Here is a 26,359-nt window from a genome sequence, read left to right on the forward strand (position 1 = left end):
ATACAGACAACTCTGTTTCACAATAACACCATGCTGAATGTTAAGACTGTGATCAGGATGGCATACGTAAATCTGATCTTTTCTTTTTAAAAACTTCGTTTGGGAAATCTCAGGATTTTTTTTAGTATATTTAGTCTTTAAAATCTAGTTCTCACTAAGTCCCTGAAAGGTTTGCAGAATTTTACTTAGCAATGTTCATAATTTCATCACTATTTTGCAACAGCAGAAAGGGTGAACTAGCATTGTTTGTGTGGTTAGAATTATCCTGAAGTGTAAATGTGTTGGGGGTTTTTTTGTTTTGGTTTTTATTTCTTTTTCCCTAGGTTGACAGTTGTGTCCAGAAGTTCCCTACATGAATAACGTTTTTCCATTTTTTTGTTATCAAAGGTTTCTGAAAATCACAACTAAGGTCTCTCACACATAAAGGAGAAAAAAAATGTATCTGTATCATTTATATAACTATAGATTTTTGTTGCTGTTGTTGTAGCTTTTTAAAGAAGAAATATTTGGTTTGGCTTCTATGGTCTTATTTGCATATTTTTCTGCTTTTTATATTTTCTGTTTTTAGAACTAATAATTTTAAGAAAAAAAGGCACAGCTGTTAAATTAGTTTGGCACAGAGTTTATACTTTGATTTATAGAGATCAAAAGAACAAGTATTTTCCCCATCTCCCTCTTTGAACTGAGCAGCAAGAGAACACTCCACGTGTGTCACGCATGCTTTCTACTCACAGGTAGACCTGGCCCAACATCTGTTCCCTGAGTTCTACCTCCCACCTGCCCTTTTCTCTGCCAGACCCCTCTCCACCCTCTCAGTCTTCTTTGACCAGCCTCTCTTTTCATCCCCATCCTTGCAGTGAGAAACCAGATTCTGTCAGTTTTCCTTCAGTGTCATTTTTATATTGCAGATGCCACCTTCCCGGTTTCTGAGGCTTCTCACATCCCTCTTTCAACCAGGCTCACAGTAAACGCTTGTCTTCCCATTGTTAAGAACCTAATGATTCCATGAACCTAAGAGAGAGACTCGTGGCTGCCCATCTGGACAGCCCACCCCCACCCCAACCCTGTTTTGCCTTTCTGAGTCAGCTCTCATTGCCCATGACAGAAATCAGCCTCCTGGGCCTGACACACAGACTGTGGTGTTTCTTGTGTGCACTGTTGAGAGCATGAAGACTCCTCTGGCCTCTACGTAACATTGCTCTCTCCCTCTACACCGTCTTACTCAAAACTAAAATTGGGGGGAGAGGTGGAGTCTTGATTTATCTTTTTTTTTCACTTTTTGTTGTTCAAAATTTTAAGCAAAATTAGATTAGTTTAAGAATGCTTGGTGATACGTGCTTGGGGATTCCACAGTGATCAACTTTGAGCCAATCCCATTTCGTCTGTTTCTTCTACCCATTTCCCTCACCATCATCAACACTGAATTCCTTTGAAGCAAATCCTGAACATTCAAACTTTCATTCATAAGTATTTTAATATGTAGCTCTAAAATAAAAAGCTCTTTTTAAAGAAATGCAGTATTCTGACCATTTAGCACCTAAAAATTAACAATAACTTTGGAATGTCGTTAAATTTCTAAGTGTTCAGATTCCTTCAGTTGTCTCTTGAAGTTTATATTATCATTGATTTGTTCAAATCAGGATTCAAATAAGGTCCATAAATTGTGTCTGTTAATCTACAAATTTATGTTTTACTTTTTTCCTTGCAATTTACCTATTGAAAAAACTGGGTCATTTGTCTTATGGAGTACTCCCCGGCCTGATTTGGGGTTTTGTTTTCTTGTGATGTCACACAAGGATGTCATACAATCCTTGTGATATCTTTGTGAGGAAAGTTTAAGCATTCCTCCATCCCCTATACCAAAAGGCTTGATCTAATTCAGATTCGAACTTCTGGGGCGAGAACACCCATATGTAGTAGTATGTATCCTCCAATGCTGAGGCAAGCGACCTGGTTGTTGTCTTTTCGTTAAGAGTTGCAGAATGCTAGTATTCTAATTCTTCATTTATTTATTCACTGGAATACTCTAAAGAGAGTCCTTGCCTCATCAGCCATTTGCTTGCCTTGCAGTACATTTTGTATAAAAAAGGATGCGTGCTTGATTCTTTATTTTTTTTTAACCATTTTTTTGGTTCCATAGCATCCTCGAAAGGTGGCCAGTGAGTTTTACATTTGTTTTTACTATCTTTTGAATTTACTAGGTTCTAGTAATACTGAATGGCTCGCACTAATTTTTAGCAAATCATATTCTCTGTTCAGCAATTCTTGGTCAACCAGGATGCATGGTTTTCCTTTCCCAGTGAAGCCATGTGCTTGCTCCCCTAGAGCAGACACCAGGAGTTCCTCCTCCTGTCTCCCCGAGGCTCCCCACTGTTAATTATTACCTGTACATGGTAGATGTGTTAAAAACAAATGATGACACCCCCCCCCAACAACAACAAAAAAACAATTCGTTAAGATTTTGGTTTCATTTTGTCAAACTACTGTGGAAGACGATGGCACGATACACTTCTGGTCCATGTAGAGTTCTCCAGGTGGACCTCAGTATGGTGCTGCCAGCAGCGGATAAACTGCCTCACACAAAAGGACCACATGGATTTTCTTCTCCCTTCACGGAGTTGTCCTGGGACACCTGGCAAACAATGATACTACTTTTAGAATCCTAGTTGTAACTCTGTGGGTTTGCATATGTTAGAAAAACTTAATGGAAAGTGGAAGAAGTTAGAGAAAAATGGCAGGAGGGAAAGTAGGGAACAACAGCAACAACAACAAAGCCAATTCTAGTAAGAGAAGTTAGAAGTACAAAATGTGTGTAAGAGGCAAAGAGCAATGGGGTAGAGATCTCCCACCCTTGAATCAAGCATTTTTCCAAACGAGGAAGGCTAGATCTGCAGCCAGGAGAGAATGGAAATACATTGTCACTATAAATGAAAAGAAAGAAGTCCTCTCCCCAAAAGTAAGGGTGGTCTAGCCACTTTAGAACATGTTTTGTATTATAGATTGGCAGTTTTTGATATGCAGTGTAGATTTCCAGGACTCAAACATATGAAAAGCAATTGTCTATATTCAACATTTAAAAATACAGTTTGGAACAACCTGAATCACTTTTCCTCCAAAGCTTGGTGACTTTTAAAAAGTGATTTGTGATTTAGCAGACCAGATCCTTTGATTTCAAGTTGGGAAATTATGATTCTTAGAACTGAGAATCTGGCCCAACCTTAGAATCTCACACTCAAAGAGAGGACCATAAACTCTAAACTTGGCTTCGGTGATCTCTACTATTAATAGTAGTTTTTTTGCATAATTTTTATGCTGCCTTCTCCGCAGTCAATAGGAAGTTGTTGTTCAGTCACCAAGTCGTGTCCAATTCTTTGTGACCCCATGGACTGCAGCATGCCAGGCCTCCATGTCCCTCACCATCTCCAGGAGTTCGACCAAGTTCATGTGAATTGGTGATGCCATCCAACCATCTCAGTGTTTCCCATCAGAGTCTTTTCTAGTGAGTCAGCTCTTCGCATCAAATGGCCAAAGTATTGGATCTGCAGCTTCAGCATCAGTCCTTCCAGGGACTTTAGGATTGACTAGTTTGATCTCCTTGCTGTCCAAGGGACTCTTAACAGTCAATAGGAAGATCAGTGTGTAAATTAGGAATGGCACTTGGCTGCTGCTTAGTGAAAAAGCTCCTAAATAATAGTTGCCATCCTTTCTGCTCAGCTATCCTTAGGGCCTGATTTCAAGGTTGGGCTCATGTGCACCTATGAGGTCCAGGCATCATGCTCTTGTTCCAAGAGGGAAGAAGGAAGAATGGCAAAAAAAAAGTCCTCCAGCTGAGTCAGCTCCCATTTGTAAAGAGCTTTTTGTAAACCTCTACGCAACAACTTATACTTACACACATCAGTCCTTAGTGATCTGGCCACCAAAATTATTAGTCGCTCGTTCATGAGCAACTAACTGGACTTTGCAACCCCATGGACTGTAGCCTGCCGGGTCCTCTGTCCAGGCAAGAATACTGGAGTGGGTTGCCATTACCTTCTCCAGGGGTCTTCCCCATCCAGGGATCAAACCTGGGTCTCATGCATTACAGGCAGATTCTTTACCAAGGCAGATCAGGCAAAGGATATTGGATGTGTGTCTGTAATTAATAAGCATGGTGCGGCTCTCTCATTGGTTCATTCCTTATTCTCTTAATACCAGTTGGAAAGCTTACAGAATAGCAGATCCAATGCTAGCCACGAGGTTTGGAGTTTCACTTGTCTTGTTGCCCCTTGCAGGGACGATTCATTATGGAACAACGTTTGGGGAGGTTTTTATCATAGGTATTTTTTGTAGCTCTGTCTGTGCAGAGTCAGATCACCAGAGCCCAGAGGACCTAAGATCTGTCATAGGCCTGGTAGCAACAGCAGTTTTGCTGTTCTCTTTGGTCTTTTCCACTCTCTATCTGTATATCCTCATTAATGTGCCTCATTAATTGCAGTGTCTCTCAGAGAAAGATGCTCAGTATGATGAGAAGGAGTTTAGGAAGGAGTTCAGTTTCCCCAGCTATGCATCCAGAGGTGTTACTTTAGCAGGCAAATCATATTATTAATAGTTTCATACTTTTTTCAATGACTCACTGTTAGACTCAGGACAAAATCCATACTCCTTGGCCTTCCCCATGAGATCCTGTGCAGAGTGGTTCTGTCACCTTTCTGACCGTCATTTTCTACCATGGAACTTATAACTGCACTCCAGCTGCCCTTGCCCCTTTTTGTTCCCTGAACACCTCCAGCCTCTTTTCATGCCCCAGAGCCTTTGCACTTGCTCTGCCCTCTGCCTTCGGTCTCCAGTTCTTCACTGGCCCCTTGCCATCCCTTGGAACTCAGTTCAGGTGTCTTCTCTTCAAAAGCCTTTAATGATGACCCTGTTTGAAAGGCACTACCCCACCTCCCCATGCCACCCAGGAAAATTGCTAGCAAAGTTTTCTGCATGTTTCTTTAATAGCACCTGCCTTATTCTGAAAAGGTATTGTCTGTTTACTTGTTTATTCTGTCTCCCTCCTCCTCAAGGGCAAGGACTTACCATTCTCATTCAACACTTTAGCCTCCAGAGTTTAGAAAGCCTGGCTCATAAACAATAAATATTTATTCAATGAATGGGGTTTCTTTACCATGTGAAACTTTAATGTTCTTATAGTTGCCATTGAGATTAAATGAAACCATAAATACAAATGCAGTTAGTACCAAATATTGGTATTCCAAGATATAACCTGCCCTCAATATCCAAATTTGAGACCACTTTCAAGTAGCCCATAAGTTCTTCAGTTTCCTCATCTATAAAATGGGATGGTAGTAAGAAATGAAATAGCTCATTGGTACTGCTTACTGCAGTCCCTCACACATGATAAATAATCACCATCACAAACTATGTGACCTTGTGAAAATTACAGATCTTCTGTAAATTTAAGTTTCCTGAGAATAATTCCTGCCCCACAGTGAGGCAGTGTGGACTGAATGAGATCACCTATTCCATACGAATGCCGCCGTGTGGACAGACAGATGCTGGAAGAGTAGCTCTTCTAACCATTGGACTCAGAACTGTCCAGTAGGATTTTGTGTGATGATGGAAATGTTCTTGCTTCTGCTGTCCTGTGTAGTAGCCACTGGCCACCTGTGGCTCCTGAACACTTGAAATGTGACTACAGTGACTAAAAAACTGAATTTTTATTTTAATTAATTTTAAATAGCCACATGTGGCTAGTGGCTACTATTAAGGCAGATTAACTTGATGCTACAAAGCTGTCTGGCTGGTATGCAATTCAGTTCTGTTCCTGAGCCAGATTACGAATGACTCTCCTCAGATGGTCAGTATCATGAGTCTGGAAACCCCAAAAGTCCTGTGATTTTTCCCCTGCCGCATTCCATCTGGTCCCCCAAGAGTATCCCCCTGAATTTATCTTCAGTGATATGAAAATGTTTGCATGTACTAGAGATGAAAATAGCTTTGAAGTGGGTAGTTTCTATTCTCAAGCTCAATAATTCAAATCCCATCAAAGGCCCACACTGTCCAGCAGTGGATGTCTGTGCATGCTCCCCACCATGTGCCCATTCCGGCTGCTGCTAGGAACTGCAGTCAGCCTTTCTGACAGGAGGCCCATGGCAGCATCTAGCCATGCTCAAGGTAGATGACAGGTATCCAGGAGAGGAAGTAGGGCCCTCAAATCTACCTAATATCTAGGTCATAACTTTCCAGACTTTGTAGCCCAAGACTGCAAATAACTAAAGCATCCATCCCTTGCTAGGTGTGTCAGTAATTTCTGGGTGGATGAATGAGCAAATGACAGTGACAAAAAAGCAAGCCAGAATTCTGAATGTTGATTTGTAGAGCATCAAAGTGACTAATAACAATTCAGAAATAGTCTGATTAAAATGAGTGCGTAAAAAGCATAATCATGCCTTGATGAATTCAGAATGTGGTAAACATCTGCTTTATGTTTCTGAAGAATGGAACGAGTATCAGAATTCTAAAAGAAAGGATGTAAGTTTTAAAGAGTTTTCCATTTTGATTTACATGAGTACTTTTCGTCCTGTAATTAGAATTTTTGGTTTGATTTCACTCTAGGAGTTTTAATTTGTCTTTAGATAATGGTGCTATAATTTTACTACATCGTGGAATTCTGAGATGGGTGGAAAAACCCAAGGACTTTAATATTGGAAGTTTTCTTAGACTCTGTAATCAGCTTTTTTTAGTTCATAAATAATTCCTCTGAGATGTATTTCCATAGATGTTTAATGAGCTGTATTAAGCCTTATTCAAATAAGTTCATATAGAACTACATGATTTTTTTTTTATAAAGCAGCATTCATACACTGGAATTATAGATAAAGCTGCTTAAAATTCAGGCCCCAAACTAGAAGCTTCTGTATCTGAATAGTCAGGTTAGATCACGGAGTCTCAGCTGGGGGCATTTGGCAATGTCTGGAGACTTCTTGGTTTTCACAACTGGGGAAGAGGGGAGGTGTTACTGTGGATAGACACCATGGGTGCTTCTCTGTATCCTACAATGCACAGGACAGCCCCCATCACAGAGAATTACCCAGCTCAGAATGTCTGTGATGCTGGCGAAATCAGCATCACAGAGTTAGGTGTCAGGAGATGCAGAAAAAATTACTTTCAACCTTAGGCTATGAAATGGGTTTGGAATTGTTCCTTCTATAGTTTTGCTGTCCTGGGTCCGAAGTAGTGAGCCTTTCAAGCACTTTTTAGTGAGTAGAGGAGGTGTGTGCTCAAGGACATCTTTCTCTGATTCAGATAGGTCCTGTTTTTTGAAATGTGAATTCACTTTGTATAGTTCAAATACCTTGTTTTTAAAAAGTGAATGCATCTTGAGGGACATTATCCAAAATAAGAATTTTTCTTCTTTTAAAAATTTCCTTGAAGACAGTCATATTTGTAGAATGTAGGTGGTGAAATATTTCAGAAGTGTAGTGCTTAGTGTGCTGGTAGCTATTGAGATCTGTGAAAAAAAAGAATATAGATGATTGGTTCACCTGTGAGCTGATGTTCAGAGAGTTGCAGAAGTTTAGAAGCTGGACGACATAGGAATGCCGCAAACTAACCTAATGATGCTCTTCTAAATTTTGACAGTGTGTAATAGAAATTAAACCATCACTCATCTTTATCCTTTAACTTCCAGCCAAGATAACTATATAATTATGTGTATATGAGTCTAGATGTGTGTGTTTATGTATGTAATACATTTGTCTATGTATATATACAAGTGAAGTGAAGTGAAGTGAAGTCACTCAGTCGTGTCCGACTCTTTTGCGACCCCATGGACGGTAGCCTACTAGGCTTCTCAGTCTATGGGATTTTCCAGGCAAGAGTACTGGAGTGGGGTGCCATTTCCTTCTCCAATATATATATACAAGTAGAAACTCTATAATGAAAAAGTAATATAATGTCTTTCATTAGAGCAATATTTCTCAATCTTTTTCATTATTCATCCTCACACACGTCTAAGGAGACTTTGGAAATGTTTTTCCTAACTGTGCCTCACCAACAAAATTTTAGTGTCACACCATCTACTGTATATCTGTTTATGTATGTGTATGTGTGCTTTATACATAAAAAGAATAGACCAGTTCTCACCTTTTGGGGATGGTGTACTCCAGATGAGAATGTATGCATGATTAGAGTGAGAGGCTGTTCTGATCATCTGGAGTTCTTTGTGTTACAGTCTATGACTTAGTACAGAGCGAAGCCCTTTTCCCCTAGATTTCCTGTTTTTTCATAGCCTCTTGAAGGGACTAGGTAACACTGTTGCTACCTGCTGCACACCTCAGTTATCAACAGCCTTATTCCTTCACCTGAAAATCTCTGTCTAGTTCTTCTGTTCAGGCCCATTGTAATCCAAAAGAAACTGTAGATAACAGTCAAATCATGCCAATTTTAACCTGTATTTAAGTAAGGTCACTGATTTTTTTTAAAAAGACTATTTTTTTTTTAGTACACTTTTAGATTCACAGAAGATTTGAAAGGAGAGTGTTGCACTGTCCAAAAACTTTGTGTTTTTTGGTAACTTCTTACCGAAAAATGGAAACAAATTTTTTGGCCAATGCAATACAGAGATTTCCCATATAACCCCTACATCCACATAAACATAGCCTGCCCTATTTTCAACATCCCTCATTGGTTGATAACAATTGATGAACCAGCATTGACACATCATAATCACCCAAAATCCATGGTTTAACCTCAGAGTTCTCGCTTGTTGTTGTACATCCTGCGGGTTTGAAAAACACGTACAACATTGTATATCTATCGTTACATCATTGTACAAAGCATTTTCAATGCCCTTTTGTGTTTTCCTATTCATTCCCCAACCCCTGTCAAGCCCCTGGCAACCACTGGTCTTTTTTCTGTCTCCATCAGTTCAGTTCAGTCGCTGAGTCGTGTCCAACTCTTTGTGACCCCATGGACCGCAGCACACCTGGCCTCCCTGTCCATCACCAACTCCTGGAGTTTACCCAAACTCATGTCCATTGAGTCAGTGATGCCATCCAACTATCTCCTCCTCTGTCGTCCCCTTCTCCTCCTGCCCTCAATCTTTCCCAGCATCAGGGTCTTTTCCAATGACTCAGCTCTTCGCATCAGGTGGCCAAAGTATTGGAGTCTCAGCTTTAACATCAGTCCTTCCAATGAACACCCAGGACTGAACTCCTTTAGGATGGACTGGTTGGATCTCCTTGCAGTCCAAGGGACTCTCAAGAGTCTTCTCCAATACCACAGTTCAAAAGCATCAATTCTTTGGTGCTCAGCTTTCTTTATAGTCCAACTCTCACATCCATACATGACCACTGGAAAAACCATAGCCTTGACTAGACAGACCTTTGTTGGCAAAGTAATATCTCTGCTTTTTAATATGCTAAGTGGGTCATAGCTTTCCTTCCAAGGAGTAAGCGTCTTTTAATTTCATGGCTATAGTCACCATCTGCAGTGGTTTTGAAGCCCAAAAAAAATAAAGTCTGACACTGTTTCCCCATCTATTTCCCATAAGTGATGGGACCGAATGCGTGATCTTAGTTTTCTGAATGCTGAGCTTTAATCCAACTTTTTCTGTCTCCATAGTTCTGCCTTTTCCAGAATGTTATATAGTTGGAATCGTGCAGCATGGAGTCTTTTCAGATTGTCTTCTTTCAATTAGTAATGTACATTTACTTTTCATCCATGTCTTTTCATGGCTTAATAGTGCATGTCTTTTAATGCTGAATAATATTCTGTTGTTTGGGCATACCAAAGTTTATTTACCTATTTGCCTGCTAAAGGACATCTTGGTTGCTTCTAAGTCTTAGAAATTATGAATAAAGCAGCTGTAAACATCCATGTGCAGTTTTTGTGTGATAAGTTTTCAACTCCTTTTAAATACCAAAGAATACAGTTTACTGAATTGTGTGGTAAGAGTGTGTTTAGTTTTGTAAGAAACCACCAAACTGAGTTTCAAAGTTGCTTTATGTTTTGCATTGTTGTCAAAATGAATGAGATTTCTGTTGTTCCACATCCTCACAATCACTTGATACTGTCAATGTTCTGGATTTCAACCATTCTAATAGTGTAGTGGGCTGATTTTTAAAAATTATATTTTTATCAAAATATAATTCACATACCATAAAATTCAACTGAGTGGTTTCACTGTATTCATTGAGTTGTGCAACATCACTGCTGTCTAAGAACTTTAGAACATTCCATTACCTCAAAAAGAAACTGGTCAAAATTGAAAACATCTGTGTTTCAAAGGCTATCATGCAGAAAGTGAAAGGATAATCCAAGGATTGGAGAAAGTATTTGCCACTCATATATCTGGTGAGGGACTTGTACCTAGCATATATAAAAAACTCTTATGACTCAATACTAAAAATACAACCCAATTTAAAAATGGGCAAAAGATCTGAATAGACACACAGATGGCCACTGAGCACTTGAAAAGATGCTGAACACCATTAGCCATCAGAGAAATGTAGATCAAAACACAATGAGATACCACCTCATTCCCAGTAGGATAACTACAATAGAAACACAAACCATAACTAGTGTTGGCGAGGATGTGGAGAAATCAGAACCCTCATACCTTGGTGGGAAAATAAACCTTTAAAAACAGTTTGGGGGTTTCTCAGAAAGTTAAACATAGAGTTACTATATGATCCCTCAGTTCCACTCCTAAGAATATATCCCAAAGACATGAAAGCATATGTCTGTCATAAACTTGTTCACAGGGTTTCTTTTGGGGATGATGGAAATGTTCTAAAATTGTATTGTGATGATGGTTGTTCAACTCTGAATATTCTAAAAATCATTTGTGTACTTTAAATGGGTGTTGTATGATATGTGAACTATTAATATAGTCTCAACTTAAAGCTGTCTTTAAAAACAATGAAAACAAAACAAAAAAACACCCCCCTTTCCCATTAGCAGTCTCTCCTCATCCTACCTGCTCCCCACAACCCCAGTAACCACTAGTCTGCTTCGGGTCTCTATGGATTAGCCTGTTCTTGACGTTTCACATAAGTGGAATCATTCAGCCTGTGACCTTTTGTACTTGGTTTCTTTCATTATCATAAATGTTTCAGAGTTCACACATGTTCTAGCAGGTATCAGTACTTCATTCTTCCTATTGCCTAGTGATATCCATTGTATGGACATACCACATTTTGTATATCTGTTCATCAATCAATATATACGGGGGTTGTTTCCACTTTGAGGCTAGTAAATAATGCTGATTTTAAAGTTCAGGTACAAGTTTTGTGTGGACATAGGTTTTCAGTTCTCTTCAGCTTCAACCTAGGAGTGGAATCAGTTGGTGGTAAGGTAACTGTTTGTGAGAATCGGTCAGACTATTTTGCAAAGTGGCTGCACCATTTTACACTCCTACCAACAACTGATTTTTAAGTGAAGACTAGTTAATATGCTCCTTAATGTGTCCTCAGCCAGATTCTCTCCTTCCCTGTCCACACACAAGGCCACACAGTCCCTTAATTGTCACATGGAGGTTAAACCCCAATCGTAGGGCTTTCTCATGCCTGCAAACCCCAGGACACTCCCCAGCTGTCCAAGCTCTCTTGAATCATAACGATTTCGCCCAGCGCCTCCTCCCAGAAATCTCATTGACAGAGCTCCAGTGAGAGCTTTTTCTCTTTAATAATAGATTACATTCCTCAGGCCTCTTATCCCCTTTTGAAAAATCCATCTTAAAAATATATGTGAACCTCTGTCCTTAATCCTAGAACTTTGTTGACACATACATCTGTATCTTCTATTTCAGTCGTATGTTTGCACACTCCACACCCCCAAGCCACACCCACCACCTTAACCTGCACCTGGGCATTGATGCAGGGCTTGTCCAGCCTGCGTCTGGCTGTCAGTCACACAGTCCAGTCAGGGAATGATCCTTGGTGTGGTCAGCCATTGCATGTCCCCAGGTCTGTCTTGATATTCAGCATCTACCCTGGTTGGGGGAGGGAGTAACGAAGTACACATGTGCATTACTCTCAGTTTGGATCATTCTCCTATTTACTTGTTTCAAGGCAGCCCCAGTATCCCCTTTCTGGGTGGCTGTTCTGGTCAACTTACAGATTTAGTGAAAATGTGACTCTTCTTCACCCTCTCCATGCCCTTTCCATAATAAGCAGGATATCTCCTTCCTGCCTATAATCCTTTCTTATAAAGAGCTCTAGGGTTGTAACCCAGCCTTGCATATGGAGTATCTGTGTAGTGTGTTGCTGTCTCCAGGGCCAGGGTGAGCTGCTCCTCTTTCCAGGGGACAGTATGCATGTCTGGGCCTGGCATGCAGTGGGCACAGGTCATTTAGCCAACGCTGCTCAGTGGAGGAACGCGTTCTGTTCTGTAGATGCTGTGTGTGTTCCACACATCGCTAACATGCCAGGTGTCGCCGTGTTCTCTCCTGTAGGCTATCGGCTGTACTCTGAACTGCAGCTGCCAAAGCTTCAAACCAGGGAAGATCAACCACCGTCAGTGTGAGCAGTGCAGACATGGATGGGTGGCTCACGGTAACCATTTCCCCCCTTGGCCTGTAGTGTTTCCCCTAACGCAGTTACTCAGGAACAGGTTTAATATCCACGAATGACAGCTAACATCTGAAGTTACTGCTGTGTGCCAGGAAACAGGCTAAGAGCTGTATGTGTTATCTCTTTGGATATTAACTCTGAAAAGTGTTTATCCACTGCCTTCTGAAGATGTAGAAAGTGGTGCTTCAGGGCTGTTCTGGAATGAAAGAAATATTCTGTGCATATACAGTAAGTAGCCTCTAGCCCAGGGTTGCTAGATGAAAAATCAGAATGCTCGGTTGAATTTGAATTTCAGTTAAACTATAATTTTTTTAGCCTAAGTATATCCCAATTAATATTTTTGGTTTAAGATTCTATCCCAGTTATTTGTTGTTTATCTGAAATCTATATTCAAGTTTAACAGGAACTTCCTGTGTTTTTATTTGCTAAACCTGACAACCCAGCACTACACCAGCCACATGTGGCTACGAGCCCTTGAAATGTGACTAGCACAGCGGGCGAGCTGAATTTTTAGTTTTATTTAATGTTAATTAATGTAAATCTAAATTTGAACACCTGTGTTTGACTGGTGACTGTTGCATTGGACAGCATGGGCTCAATTGCCAAGCCTGACAGCTAAGAGGGTGGCAGACTGGGGCTCCACCCCAGTCTGAGGTGTTGGGGGAGAACCCAAGTCTAGGTTCTCCCCCAGGCCCTGTGCTTCCTGGTTTTCCATCCTCTTGATTACACACTTGCCGCCTTCATTTTTACCAGTTTCCCAGGTGTGGTCCTTACCTGTGGCTGTTGTACTTCTTAGGCATGCCACAGGAAAAGGGGAAAAGAGGCCTCTCAGGGCGTTCCATTTTATCTTAGAGGTTCCTGTGAATAACGTGGAGCCAAATAGCCATTAAGATTATTAATTGTTTGCATATTTGTGGCTTTTCCATTGGCACAAATAACTGAGAGTTAGCCCTTAGCCCACTTCCCAAGCGGTGTTTTTCTCTTAAAGGTAGAATCTTGAAAAACAACATTTTTTCAATTTCCTTTTTCAGCTCTGAGTAAGCTGAGGATCCCCGCCATGTACCCCACAAGCCAGGTGGAAATCGTCCAGTCCAACGTGGTGTTCGACATCAGCAGCCTTATGCTCTATGGGACCCAGGCCATCCCTGTCCGCCTGAAGATCCTTCTGGACCGGCTCTTCAGTGTGCTGAAGCAAGACGAAGTCCTCCAGATCCTGCACGCTTTGGACTGGACCCTCCAGGATTACATCCGAGGATATGTGCTACAGGTACAGGGATGTGGGTGCCACTCCCCGAGAGCAGGACAGGTGTAACGCAGTGCCATCAGTGCTCCAGCCTCCAGTAGTCATCCCTCCCTTTCATCGTCATTCATCTTGGCCTCAGCCCTATCTCACATTCTGGGAGAAATCCATTGCTTTCCTTGTGGCACAGTGGTAAAGAACCTGCTTGCCAGTGCAGGAGATGTGAGTTCGATCCCTGGGTTGGGAAGATCTCCTGGAGGAGGGCATGGCAAGCCACTCCAGTATTCTCTGGGAAATCTCATGGACAGAGCAGCCTGGCGGGCTATAGTCCGTTGCGTTGCAAAGAGTCAGACATGACTGAGCACACAGGCACTGGTATCTGTTAGACTTCAGGGAGTTGGACCATTACATGTTCTCTGATTTGGGTTTCACTCATCAGCTTGCACAGCCAACATTGCATACTCACTCGCACAGTCAGCTGTTGGCCCCATCCTTGGCACTGCCTCCATTTCTTTTATCATCCTCAGAGCATTTACTGACACACAACATCATTGGTTTCCAGTTTTACTGAGGGTGTGGGGTTGAGGAATTTAACGTTGCAGAAAGGCATAGCAGACAGTTTCAATTTCATCCCATGCCTTCCTGTCCTTTAAAGCCCTCTGCCATCCACGCAGTTGCTGATCTTCCTTCCCAGTCCCCGATGACTTGTGATCGTTCTGTGGGCGTGCTGTCACTCCTTGTCTCTCCTACCAGTTCTCTTCCAGCCTTCTTGCCTCTCCTCTGCATCACTCCATCATCCTATGCCTTTCATCCCTTCTCTCATCTCTCTGCTTTGCAGAGTGGTTTCACCTCTCTTTGTGTTCCAGGGGTCGACCTTATGCTTCCTATCCAGAGAGGCTGTCGAGGTGTTTTCACAGGCAAAGAACATGTTTCCTGGATTTCTCTGACATAGGAAACAGCTACAGCATTTTCTTCCCTGTCACTATGCTAGAAAATATCAGCTGACTTTGGTAAAAATTTCAATGAGATGGGCAGATGAATGTATTTCCAAGACTCACATACATTCAGTCTAACTCAGCTAGGCCATAAACTTGAAACAAGCACAAAAAACAACCATTTACTGACTTAGTCCCTCTTCCAGTCATCTCACAAGGTAGGTCGATTATCCGCATTTTCCAGGTGGGAAAAGAGAGGCTGAATTCTTCTGGATCTTGCTGAAGTCCCTCAGTTTGCATGCAGCAGACTGGAAATGTGAACCCACTTCTCTCTGACTCTGACAACACCTGCAGGCTTCCTCTGGAACCCTGTTGGCTCACCTCGAGTGCGGGACCCCTAGCAGGCCAGAAACCACCTTTTATGTAAAGCAGCATTATGCTCTTACATTATGACATAGATCAATATTTAATGATCCTAATAATCTTGCTTTCTAGTGTTAGGATTAAAAATATGGAATCAATTACCTTGAACCTCCAGCGCATGAAAAATTTATGATGTTACATTCCTCATCATCTTCAAAACTCTTACATGCACTGTGAAAAATCTCAGTAGGCCATCAAATACATGTTCTGTGATAAAATATTTATTGTAGTTTTGGGAAAAGTTAGGTCTTTCTAGAGTTTGAAAAATCTCCAACACTCCAGTGTAATTACCACTCTGCTTTGTGAACACAGGCAATAGATCAATACAGGTTCATTTGTATTTTGATGTTAGTTGTTTGGGAAAGATCATTCAACCTGCAGCAAATAAATACTTGAGCTATATCTAGGCCTGATTTCCCATCTATACTCTTTAGATAAAGAAGTTACTGTTGTTCAAATGATACATATTTTAATTTTAGTGGGAGAAAATTATTATGCCTAATGCATGACTACCAACTGGTTTGAAATAGGCTGGAAAATAATCACCAAACTTCCCTTAGGCTTGGGAGATATAATTTTATTTCTGTTTTCTGGACCACCACTCACATTTGTGCAGTTTATTTTTCCACAGAGAGTTTCTTTCCTAGGAGAGTGGGGTGAGTGAGGACTGAACTCATCAAGCCCAGCACTCCCAGGGGTGTCTTTTTCTAATATATACAAAAGTATTCCATGATGCTAGTGGAGGCCCTAACCACATGGCATGACTCCTTTCTTAGAGAAAAAGGTTGTGGTGGTTCCTGTTTAGTCGCTCAGTCATATCTGAATGTTTTGCAACCCCATGGCCTGTAGCCCACCTGGCTCCTCTGTCCATGGGATTTTCCAGGCAAGAATACTGGAGTAGATTGCCATTTGCTATGCCAGGGGATCTTCCTGACCCAGGGATCAAACCCACGTCTCCTGCAATGCAGGCAGATTCTTTACTACTGAGCCACCTGGGAAGGGTAAGGAACAGTAAATTAACTGTCCTTTTAAATTCTGGTTTGGGTTTAGGATGCATCGGGAAAAGTGCTGGATCACTGGAGCATCATGACCAGTGAGGAGGAGGTGGCCACCTTACAGCAGTTCCTTCGTTTTGGAGAGACCAAGTCCATAGTTGAGCTCATGGCAATTCAGGAGAAAGAAGAGCAGTCTGTTGTCATCCCACCTTCCACGGCCAACGTTGACATCAGGGCTTTCATCGAGAGCTGCAGCCATCGGAGTGCCAGCCTCCCCACTCCCGTGGACAAAGGAAACCCCAGCAGCGTGCACCCCTTCGAGAACCTCATAAACAACATGACCTTCATGCTGCCTTTCCAGTTCTTCAACCCCTTGCCCCCAGCACTGATAGGGTCACTGCCCGACCCCTATGTGCTGGAGCAGAGTCAAGACCAAAGCCAGGACCCCAAACAGGAAGTCCATGGAGCCTTCCCTGACAGCAGCTTCCTCACTTCCAGTTCTACCCCATTTCAGGTTGAAAAAGATCCGTGTCTCAACTGTCCCAATGCTGTCACCAAAAAGGAAGACAGCACCCACTTCAGCGACTCCAGCTCATACAGCATCGTCACGAAGCTCGAAAGGACACAGCTGTCCCCAGAGGCCAAAGTGAAGCCCGAGAGGAACAGCCTGGGTGCAAAGAAGGGCCGGGTGTTCTGTACAGCATGTGAGAAGACCTTCTACGACAAGGGCACGCTGAAGATCCACTACAACGCCGTCCATCTGAAGATCAAGCACAAGTGCACCATCGAAGGCTGCAACATGGTGTTCAGCTCCCTGAGGAGCCGCAACCGCCACAGCGCCAACCCCAACCCCCGGCTGCACATGCCCATGAACAGAAACAACAGGGACAAAGACCTGAGGAGCGGCCTGACACTGGCTGCCTCGGAGAGCGCCAAGCGCCCAGGCCTCGGGGTGACTCCTCCAGACTGCCGGCCTCTCCCTGGCTACGCTGGGGCAGTGGAAGACTCCCGGAGCCAGCCAACCTTCCCGAGCCTCAGCCACAACGGGGTGCTCTTCCCCAACCTGAAGACTGTCCAGCCAGTCCTGCCTTTCTACCGCAGCCCAGCCACTCCTGCCGAGCTGGCCAACACCCCTGGGATGCTGCCCTCCCTCCCTCTGCTGTCCTCATCCATCCCGGAACAGCTGGCTTCGAACGAAATGCCGTTTGACACCCTGCCCAAGAAGAAATCCCGCAAGTCCAGTATGCCCATCAAAATAGAGAAGGAGACCATGGAGACAGCAGATGAGAAGAGGCAGCCTCTGAGCTCTGACGAAGACATGCCCCTGCAGGTGGTCAGCGAAGACGATCTGGAGACCTGCAGCCCCAGGTCAGACGGAGCCCCAGAGGAGCTACACACGCCAGCAGGAAGCTCCGAGAGGCCTCGCCTTGAGGAAGAGAGTCCCTGCTATCTCGGGCCAGGAGTTGAGTCCAGTGGAGCCATCCGCCAGACTCCTGAGCAGGCCATGCACAACTCAGAGAGGGAGACTGGGCAGAAGTCAGTGTTGAACACCGTGCCACGGGACGCAGAGGAGGATGGCCGTGAACCTCACCTCACAACCAGGGTGGAGCCCTGCGTGCCTTTTCCCGACTATATCAAACTGCAGCAGCACCTGCTGGCCGGGGGGCTCTTTGGTGCCTTGTCCACCCAAGGAATGGCTTTTCCTTGTTTTGAAGATTCCAAAGAGCCGGAGCACTTGGGTCAGCCGGCATCAGTGAGGTCAAAGGAGGAGAATCGCTTCCAATGTGACATCTGCAAGAAGACCTTTAAAAACGCTTGCGGCGTGAAGATGCATCAGAAGAACATGCACTCCCGGGAGATGCACACGTGCACAGTGGAGGGCTGCAAGGCCAGCTTCCCGTCCCGCAGGAGCAGAGACAGGTAAGACGCCTGCTGGCGATCTTTGCTACCAGGGCAGTGGGTCTTAACCTTTAATGTGCACTTGAGTCACTGGGAGGGTCATTAAAGCAGACTTCAGAGCCCCACCCCTACTCTTTCCGTCACTGCAGGTCTGGGACCAGATGTGAGGGTTTACATTGCTAAGTTCCCAGGGGACACTGAGCTATTCCAGGGGCCACGGTCTGAGGAAGAGTGTCCTATAGATCCAGGTCCCTGTGTTTTCAGCTTCAGTGTTTAAACTCATTTAGTCACAAGACCTGACGTGAAATTACATGAGGCCATCTGATCTTTTAGAGTCTCCCTTTGTGTGGGGTTTTGTATATATTCAGTACAGAAATGTTAATGGATTTCTTATGGGGACATTACCGTGATATCACAGTGTATGCATCACTCTGCCTTTCTAAAGCCTGAGGAATTCTGGATTCAGAAACACATCTGGTCCCAGTGATTTGGGATATCAGGAACTATGAACTAGGTCACGCATTAGAGGAGCAAGGGAAGCAGGGAGCTTTTCACGTTAGGATCGTAGCTTCCCAAAACTTGTCTTACTTTCATTTCAAACTGAAGTCCACAGAATGAAGCATTTTCTCTGATTTCTACTTAATTGCTCTATTTGAAAAGAATAATAACTGCCTGATTGAAGATGTCTGAAATACTGAGTTATCAAAGAGTAAAGGCAATTAACAGGTTATTTCCATGTCTGTGACATGTAGTTGAAAGATGAGAGGTCTGTCGGTGCTGGGTTTTCATTCAGACTGCTTGCCAACTGCCAGGGGTTAGAGTACCCCTCATCACTATGGTCACACAGCACTGGCGTTCCTGTCTTGTTTTTCTTGATGAACTTGGGTCACAGAAACATGCTTCAGGTCACCTACCTCCCCAGCCTGTAAAGGGAAGAAGATGCTTACCGAAAGATGATACCAGGAGGTTTTAGGGAGAGAACCAGCCCTCTGATGAAACCAGCCCTCAGCTGCAGCATTAGAGATGCTAAATGGTTCACAGAACATTAAAGTGTTACATTTGTCCAAACAAGCTTTATTTCAAGCAGCTCAACACCCCCATTGCCTTAGTCCAAATTGTAGCCCCTAATTTATTAACAGGGCGAAAAGGTATAGACTCCCACACACATTCCTGGACAGGGCTCCTAAGAACACACTCATTGTCTCGAGCAGAGAGGATAGGGCAGGAGTGATATTCGTTCAAATTCCTGTTTCCGTTGCTGGGTGTTGCACCCAACCTCCAGGACACCTAATGAGTGAGCTGGTCCTCCTCCTCCAGCCTCCGAGAGAAGAATTTGTTCACAAATAAGCTGTTGTTATAAAGAAGGGATAGTCCTGTCAGTCAGATTATCCTTGTTATTTATGATACTGTTCTGACCCACATCATCTGCTAAGTTAGAAGGCATATTGAATTTAAGATACTATTCATATTTATTTTTCACATATTTAATATTTTCCTGTTTTTGGATCTATCTGAGATGCGAGCCTCCTCCCCACACCACAGGAAAGCATCTCGCATGCTAAATATAAACCACTAATTCTAGTAATCTAGAACTGGCACTGCGTTTTCCCTGGGATCTGTGATTAAAACGATACCATCTTGAACAGGACTTGGCTAGCAGTCCCAGGTCCACCACCATTTTTCTGAGTCAGAGATGAGAATTGCGTTGCTGTGAGGGAAGCTGCCTTCCTGTCTTCAAGCCACGGTTACTGCCCACAGCACTTCCTAGGACCCATCAAGGGGACTGCCACAGCACTGTGGGTACTTAGCCTGCAAGTGTTTAATCACCTTCTGTGTTAGGTGCTCTGGACACAGTCCCTGCCCACAAAGGCCAGTGGGGAGGTAGTAGTACACGGGCGATTACAATTGACTGTGGTGGCTGCTTTAACTGGGGGGATACAGACTGTAATGGGCACTTGGAAGGGCATCTCACCAGATTCTTAGAGAAGTTAGGGATGGTTTCCTAGAAACCATCTTTATGTGGCATTACATCTAAACCAACCACTTGGAAAAGTTTTCATGTCACAACCCCTTTATGAATTCTTAAAACCTCAAGAACTTATGTCTGTTTGGGTGTATATCTATCAATATTTACTGTGTTAGAAATTAAAACTGAAAAAAATTAATATGTACATCACATCACTTAATAAATTAGTTTATTACAATTTTATGAAAAATTACATTTTCCGGATCAAGAACTTTAGTGAGAAGTGGCTTTGTTTTACACTTTGCTAGTATCTTTAGTAGAAGACGACTGGATTCTCATGTCAGCTTCTGCATTCAGTCTGTTGAAATATCACATGTCATGTGGCCTCTGGAATAGCACTCCAGGCGGCGCTAGTGGTAAAGAACCCGCCTGCCGGTGCAGGAGACTTAAGAGTCATGGGGTTTGATCCCTGGGTGGGAAAGATCCCTGGAGTAGCAGCACAGCAGCCCACTCCAGTATTCTTGCCTGGAGAATCATATGGACAGAGGAGCCTGGTGGACTACAGTCCATGGGGTTGCAAAGAGTCAGACCTGACTAAAGTGACTTAGCACACACACGTGCACGCCAGTGAGAGAATGAGGCTGAAAGGGAAAATCATGTCTTAGTATTGTTATGAGACGAGTCTGACTTGAGGGACATCCTGAAAAGATCTCAGGGACCACTCAGGGTACCCAGATCACACTTTGAAACCCACTGGTATCAGCTAATCTACATAGTCAGGAGCAGGGGAGGGGAGAGTTGGAGTGTGAGGTTGAGGTTGAAGTGAAGAAATGCAGACCTGGGCAGGAGGCACAGTGTTAGCAAAGTCCTGGAAGCAGAAAGCCCAGCACATGGTCCCAGGGTTTTGCAGATGTGGTTGTCACTGGCCTTAGGGGACATGGCACCTTGGAAAGTATGTCTAACCCTCAGGATGGTTAAGAAGGAGAGAGTGCTGCCCACATGTTAGCTTTTGGTGTTCATAGAATCCTCAGGAGTTGAGCACAGGACCCAGAGGTTCCCTCTGTTACATCACATCCCTCTGTTACATCCCATCCCTCTGTTACATCTATACAGGGTTCCAGTAAATGTGTTTGTCTGACCTTTTTTTGACCACTTGTATATCCTGGAATCTATATGTCAATCCAGTGTCTGGTTTTTTGCCGAGACATACCTGCCCCTTCAACCCAGGACGCTGACATAATCACAGGGCAGAGTTGCAGTGGAGAAGAGCTGCTTGCAAAGTGGGTGATCTGGGAGTATAATTCTGATTATGTCCCCAAAAAAGAAAGTGTACAAGGATTAAAAAGAAGTTGAGTAACAAATTTCATGCACTTTGAGTAACATCCCCCCACCCCGCCCCCCACTGAAGACATCTTTGGAGATTTAGAAGAGAAAATCTGATTTCTTGTTATTTTGGTGAGGATATTTTCCCCAGTTTGACCCTGGCACGCATCCTGATCTGTACTGGGGGAGGTATGTTCCCTGCTCAGAATAATTCTCCAGTCACCTTTGAGACTATGCCCTATAGTAAGGGGTATTTTTGCTCGTCAGAAGTTAGGGGATCTCTGAGCAAGGCCAGCATTGATTGACAAGTTACATCCAAATGATATATTATGAGTAAAAGGCATGTGTCATAATGGATACTCATTATCTGCCCTTCAGGACTAACCATTGGGTGGGTGATTGGCAGTGTGCTCACAGTGCTGCACTTGCAAAAATCCTGTCTGGTATATAGTGAAATGTTGCAAATATGAACTAAATTTCACACACACGCACACTCACACACATATATACCACTTCTAGCCTCTCACCTGTAGAACGTCCGTGTGGTGATGTTTCGTTCAGATGCTCTAGTCCACAATGCGGGCCACATAGGAAATCTTATATTTTATGATAGCCACATTAAAAAAGTGAAAAGAAACAAGTAAATTTAGTAATGTATTTCCTATCATTCAGTCTATTCAAAATATTATCATTTCAATATATGACATTAGCCACCTTTCAGGTGCTCAGTAGCTGCTTATGAGTAGCCGTTATTTGGGACAGTACAGCTCTAGAAGAGCGTGTCTCCTGGTTTCATTGAAATAAAGTCCTCTGCTTAGTTCTTTACTGTTTGTAACCAGTTTTCTTCTGGGATCTCCTGGTTCCAGTGTACCAGTTGAATGGGCCTAACTGAAGCAGTCGAGCCATTCTCTAAAGATGAGGTACAGGAACTTACATGTCAGTCAAACTGTGCAAGCTGAAGAGAACTACCCATTCTGTCAACTCCCCTTGTCAGATGCTGACTTGGGACAAGCGATGGACGGCAGCGGGCAGTGTCTACCACACAGGCCCTGCATCCTGAGCCCCTTAGCATCACTTCCCTCACGCCACAAGTTTTCCCGGTGTCTGCCTAGTGTCTCTACTCAGAACGAAGACTGTCTTTAAAACAACAAAGATGACAGCCCTACCCATTGCTAACCACCTTTTCACTCTTGTAGACACAGTTCAAACCTAAACCTCCACCAGAAAGTATTGCCCCAAGAAGCGCTGGAGAGCGGTGAAGACCCCTTCCGGGCAGCTTACCTCCTGAAAGATACAGCCCAGGAGGCGTACCAGGAGGCAGCCTTCACACCGCAAGCCTCCCAGACGTCTGTCATCTTCAAGGGGATGAGCCGGATGGGCAGTCTGGTGTACCCACTAGCCCAGGTCCGCAGTGCCGGCCTACAGAGCTATGCCTCTGGTCTGCCTAGCGAGGGCACTGTCTTGGATCTGAGCACTACCTCGAGCGTGAAGTCGGAGAGCAGCAGCCACTCCTCCTGGGACTCAGACGGGGCCAGCGAGGAGGGCGCTGTGCTCACGGAGGACTGCGACGGGACCTGTGATGGGCCAGGCCTGGTGCCTGGGGAGGACTACCCACTCTGTGTCCTGATGGGGAAGGCTGACCAGAGCCTCGCCAGCTTGCCTTCCGGGCTGCCCCTGACGTGTCACCTCTGTCAGAAGACATACAGCAATAAGGGGACCTTCCGGGCCCACTACAAGACCGTGCACCTCCGCCAGCTGCACAAATGCAAGGTCCCCGGCTGCAACACCATGTTCTCATCTGTCCGCAGTAGGAACAGACACAGCCAGAACCCCAACCTGCACAGAAGCCTCACCTCCTCTCCTAGTCACCTGCGGTAACAAGACGGCAGACCACTTGGCTTGAATAAGCACTGGTCGGAATTCAGGAATAAGGTAGTCCAAAGGAAAGTTTCTCACTCTGTTTAATACCATTTGGGGCAAGCAAGGCAAAGAGTGTGTGGGTTGACTTCATAGTCTTCAAGAGCAGGATGAGCAGAAGAGAGGCCTTGTGAGAAGCTGTCATAGGGGCAGTGTTTCCTGTTATCTTTCTCAGCCCAAGAAGTTTTTCGCTGACAGCAAACACTTGCAGAAATGCGGTTTTCCCAGATTTGTTTACACACTACCTGGGAGAGTGCCAGGTCTGTGTCTTGACCACAGGGGCCCAGGACCCGGAGGGGAGCTGGAAGGGAGGTTGTAGTATTAAGGGTCAATGAAGTGTCCTGAGGACACAGACTGTCACCACAGGTGACACCAGGAGCCAGTCCCAAAGATCACATTTTTTGAGTTCCTGCCTTAATGAGTCTGAAATCCAAACTGGAGTTTGGGAAAATGACTGAGACTCCCTCCATTTAGATTGGAGAATTACTTTCTTCCCCCTATAGGTCTCACGTGTTACTCCAGGGAGTTCTCAGAGAAAGAGGGTTGGCCTCTTAACATGTAGGAACATGGATGTTTCCTGGGATATTAGTTCTTGCTCCATAACACACGTTCAGGAAGCTAGCGGGGAGTACTTCATGCACTTAAAAATAGTGGTCTTCAATTTAATTTAAAATAAGTTTGATAGTATTTAATTTGTGTTTATGTTATATGAGTATTTGGGATGAGTGCAGACATGTCACAGTGTGACCTTTGAGTCTCTGCTCCGAAGCAGAGAGAGTGACAGCCTAAAATTCAAATCACTGCCTGTTTTTGCTTGGTGAACTCCGGAATCTTCATTTAGAGCCCCCATGGAACGAATGCAGGCATGATGCTGGCAGGACCATTTGTATATAATCAGCCAAAGCATTTAGAGAATGTGGTTCTGACAGTTGTTGTGTATTTTCAGTATCACTGGATCCCTCAGTCTTCACCCTTTTACAGATGTGTAAGATTAGGATGAACTTTCAAATTTACGTGGTAGAAAGAAAAGTAGGACATTATTGCCATACTGTATGTCTTAATATTTAACTTATTCTGAAATATATTCTGTACCATTATACATGTTTGCTGTTGTAGAAAAGAAGCTTAACAGTTCCTGTGAAAGGAGACCATCTCCTGAAATTCGGCATTTGCCCTAAAAGCCCATGGTTGCAAAAAAGAAATTGATTTTGTATTAAACTTTCAAGTTAATCACTTTTTAAACTCATGGTTGGTTTGAGTAATGAGAATTGGGGAGTCAAGAGATACTATTCCTCTGGCCCAAAGGTGAAAAAAAGCCAATAATGTGTTAATGATTATTTCAACATTTAAAAAAAATAAATAAATGTGACAACTTAAACTTTGTCTCTGCTTAAAGTGAGATGTATCTTTGAAATGTTTTGTTACACAGGTGTTTCATATTCCAATGTCCCCAGAATGGAAAAATTTGTATACAAATGAGTTTTCTATGATTTAATAAAAATATATGGCACACTTTTTGTTTAAAAAGGCAAACATTTGTCAGAGCAGTTTTGTCACACATCCTGCCTATCATATGAGTGCATGTGGTCATCATACACACACACTGTGCATCTGACAGATCCCACCACTCAGGGGAGGTCTAGTGGACAGGAATCAGTAATTGCTGTGACTGAAGTGACTAAGCATGCACACGCACACCACATCCACACAGGAACTGCAGCGGTTCATGAGTTCCAAAGAAATTAAGTGGTTACTTCCCTGGGAGGAGGGGCTTGGTTATCAAATACCAAGGAAAATACTGGGATTTTAAAAAATACTGTGCTGTCAAAGATAAGCCTTATGGCCAATGCTTAAAATGAAATGCAATTAGAGCTAAGCCGCCTCTTTCTTAAATATTCAGTTTTTTGAAGTTTTTATTATCTTTCAACTTCTTCACGTCTTTTTTCTACCTTTCCATTATATGTTGGTGGTGATTTAGTCACTAAGTCATGTCTGACTGTTTGCAACTCCATGGACTGTAGCCCGCTAGGCTCCTCTGTTCATGGGATTTCCCAGGCAAGAATACTGGAGTGGGTTGCCATTCCCTTCTCCAGGGGATCTTCCTGACCCAGGGATCGAACCCAGGTCTTCTGCATTGCAGGTGGATTCTTCACCGGCTGAGCCACCCAGGGAAGCCCCTCATCAGAGGGAATTCTTTTTGTAATATTATTTATTTATTTATTTATTTATTTGACTGTGCTGGGTTTTAGTTGCAGGACTTGGGATCTTCTATCTTCATTGCAGCATGTAAGCTTTTTTTTAAGTTTTTTTTTTTTTTGATGTGGACCATTTTCAAAGCCTTTATTGAATTCATTACAATATTGCTTCTCTTTCATGTTTTGGTGGGTTTTTGTTTGTTTGCTCTTGGCCCCAAGTCATGTTGAATCTCAGCTCCCTGACTAGGGATCGAATCCTGACCCCCTGCACTGGAAGGCGGAGTCCTAATCACTGGACTGCCAGGGAAGTCCCTACATGCAAACTCTTTGAGTTGGAACACACAAATGCTTAGCTGCGGGCTGCAGGATCTAGTTTCCCAACCAGGGATCAAACCGGGGCCCCTGCTTTGGGAGCACGCAGTCTTCACCAGTGGACCACCAGGAAAGTCCTTCAGCCTTCCTGATTTTACCCCTGTGTGCCTGTGGGTGGCTGTGTTAGTCTGGGTCCTCCAAGCAGCAGATGCCAGTAGATCTAAATGTACACAGTAGATATACACAGATTATATTAAGAGACACTTGAGAGAAAAATAGGAAGGGAGCTGGAAAAAGCTGGAGGAGCTGGCAAACAATGCAGGTCTGACCCCAAGTGAAGGAGGGAAGGTTGGGTGAAAATATGTGAGCCTGCCTTGTACCTGAGGAAGATTCGGCCAGGCCTTTGGCAAGTCCTTGAGCCCAGATGAACCATCTGAACAGTCTCCTACCTCCCAAGGTGGGTTCCCTGAAAATCGGGTCCCTGTCGTGCTTCATCATTGGCTGCAAGCAGCCCATGGGAAGCGCAGCAATGGACATAGATCCCGGTGGCTGGAGCCCTTGGCCAGCCCTTTCTGGGCTCCCAGGGCCTGTTCAAGA

General features: G+C 43.7%; 1 protein-coding gene across 2 annotated transcripts in view; it reads left to right on the forward strand.

Moving 5' to 3' along the window:
- Positions 1-24,788, forward strand: part of BNC1 (basonuclin 1) — a 28,709-nt gene extending 3,921 nt beyond the window's left edge. For both annotated transcript variants that reach the window (XM_024981995.2, XM_024981996.2), the window contains exons 2-5: positions 12,440-12,539; positions 13,589-13,824; positions 16,206-18,070; positions 22,535-24,788. In XM_024981995.2, coding sequence (XP_024837763.1) covers positions 12,440-12,539; positions 13,589-13,824; positions 16,206-18,070; positions 22,535-23,216 — 2,883 coding nt within the window. In that variant the 3' untranslated portion in view covers positions 23,217-24,788. The remainder of the gene's footprint in view (positions 1-12,439; positions 12,540-13,588; positions 13,825-16,205; positions 18,071-22,534) is intronic.
- Positions 24,789-26,359: the final 1,571 nt, after the last annotated feature.

This window comes from Bos taurus, chromosome 21 (assembly GCF_002263795.3).
Source record: "Bos taurus isolate L1 Dominette 01449 registration number 42190680 breed Hereford chromosome 21, ARS-UCD2.0, whole genome shotgun sequence".
NCBI lineage: Eukaryota > Metazoa > Chordata > Mammalia > Artiodactyla > Bovidae > Bos > Bos taurus.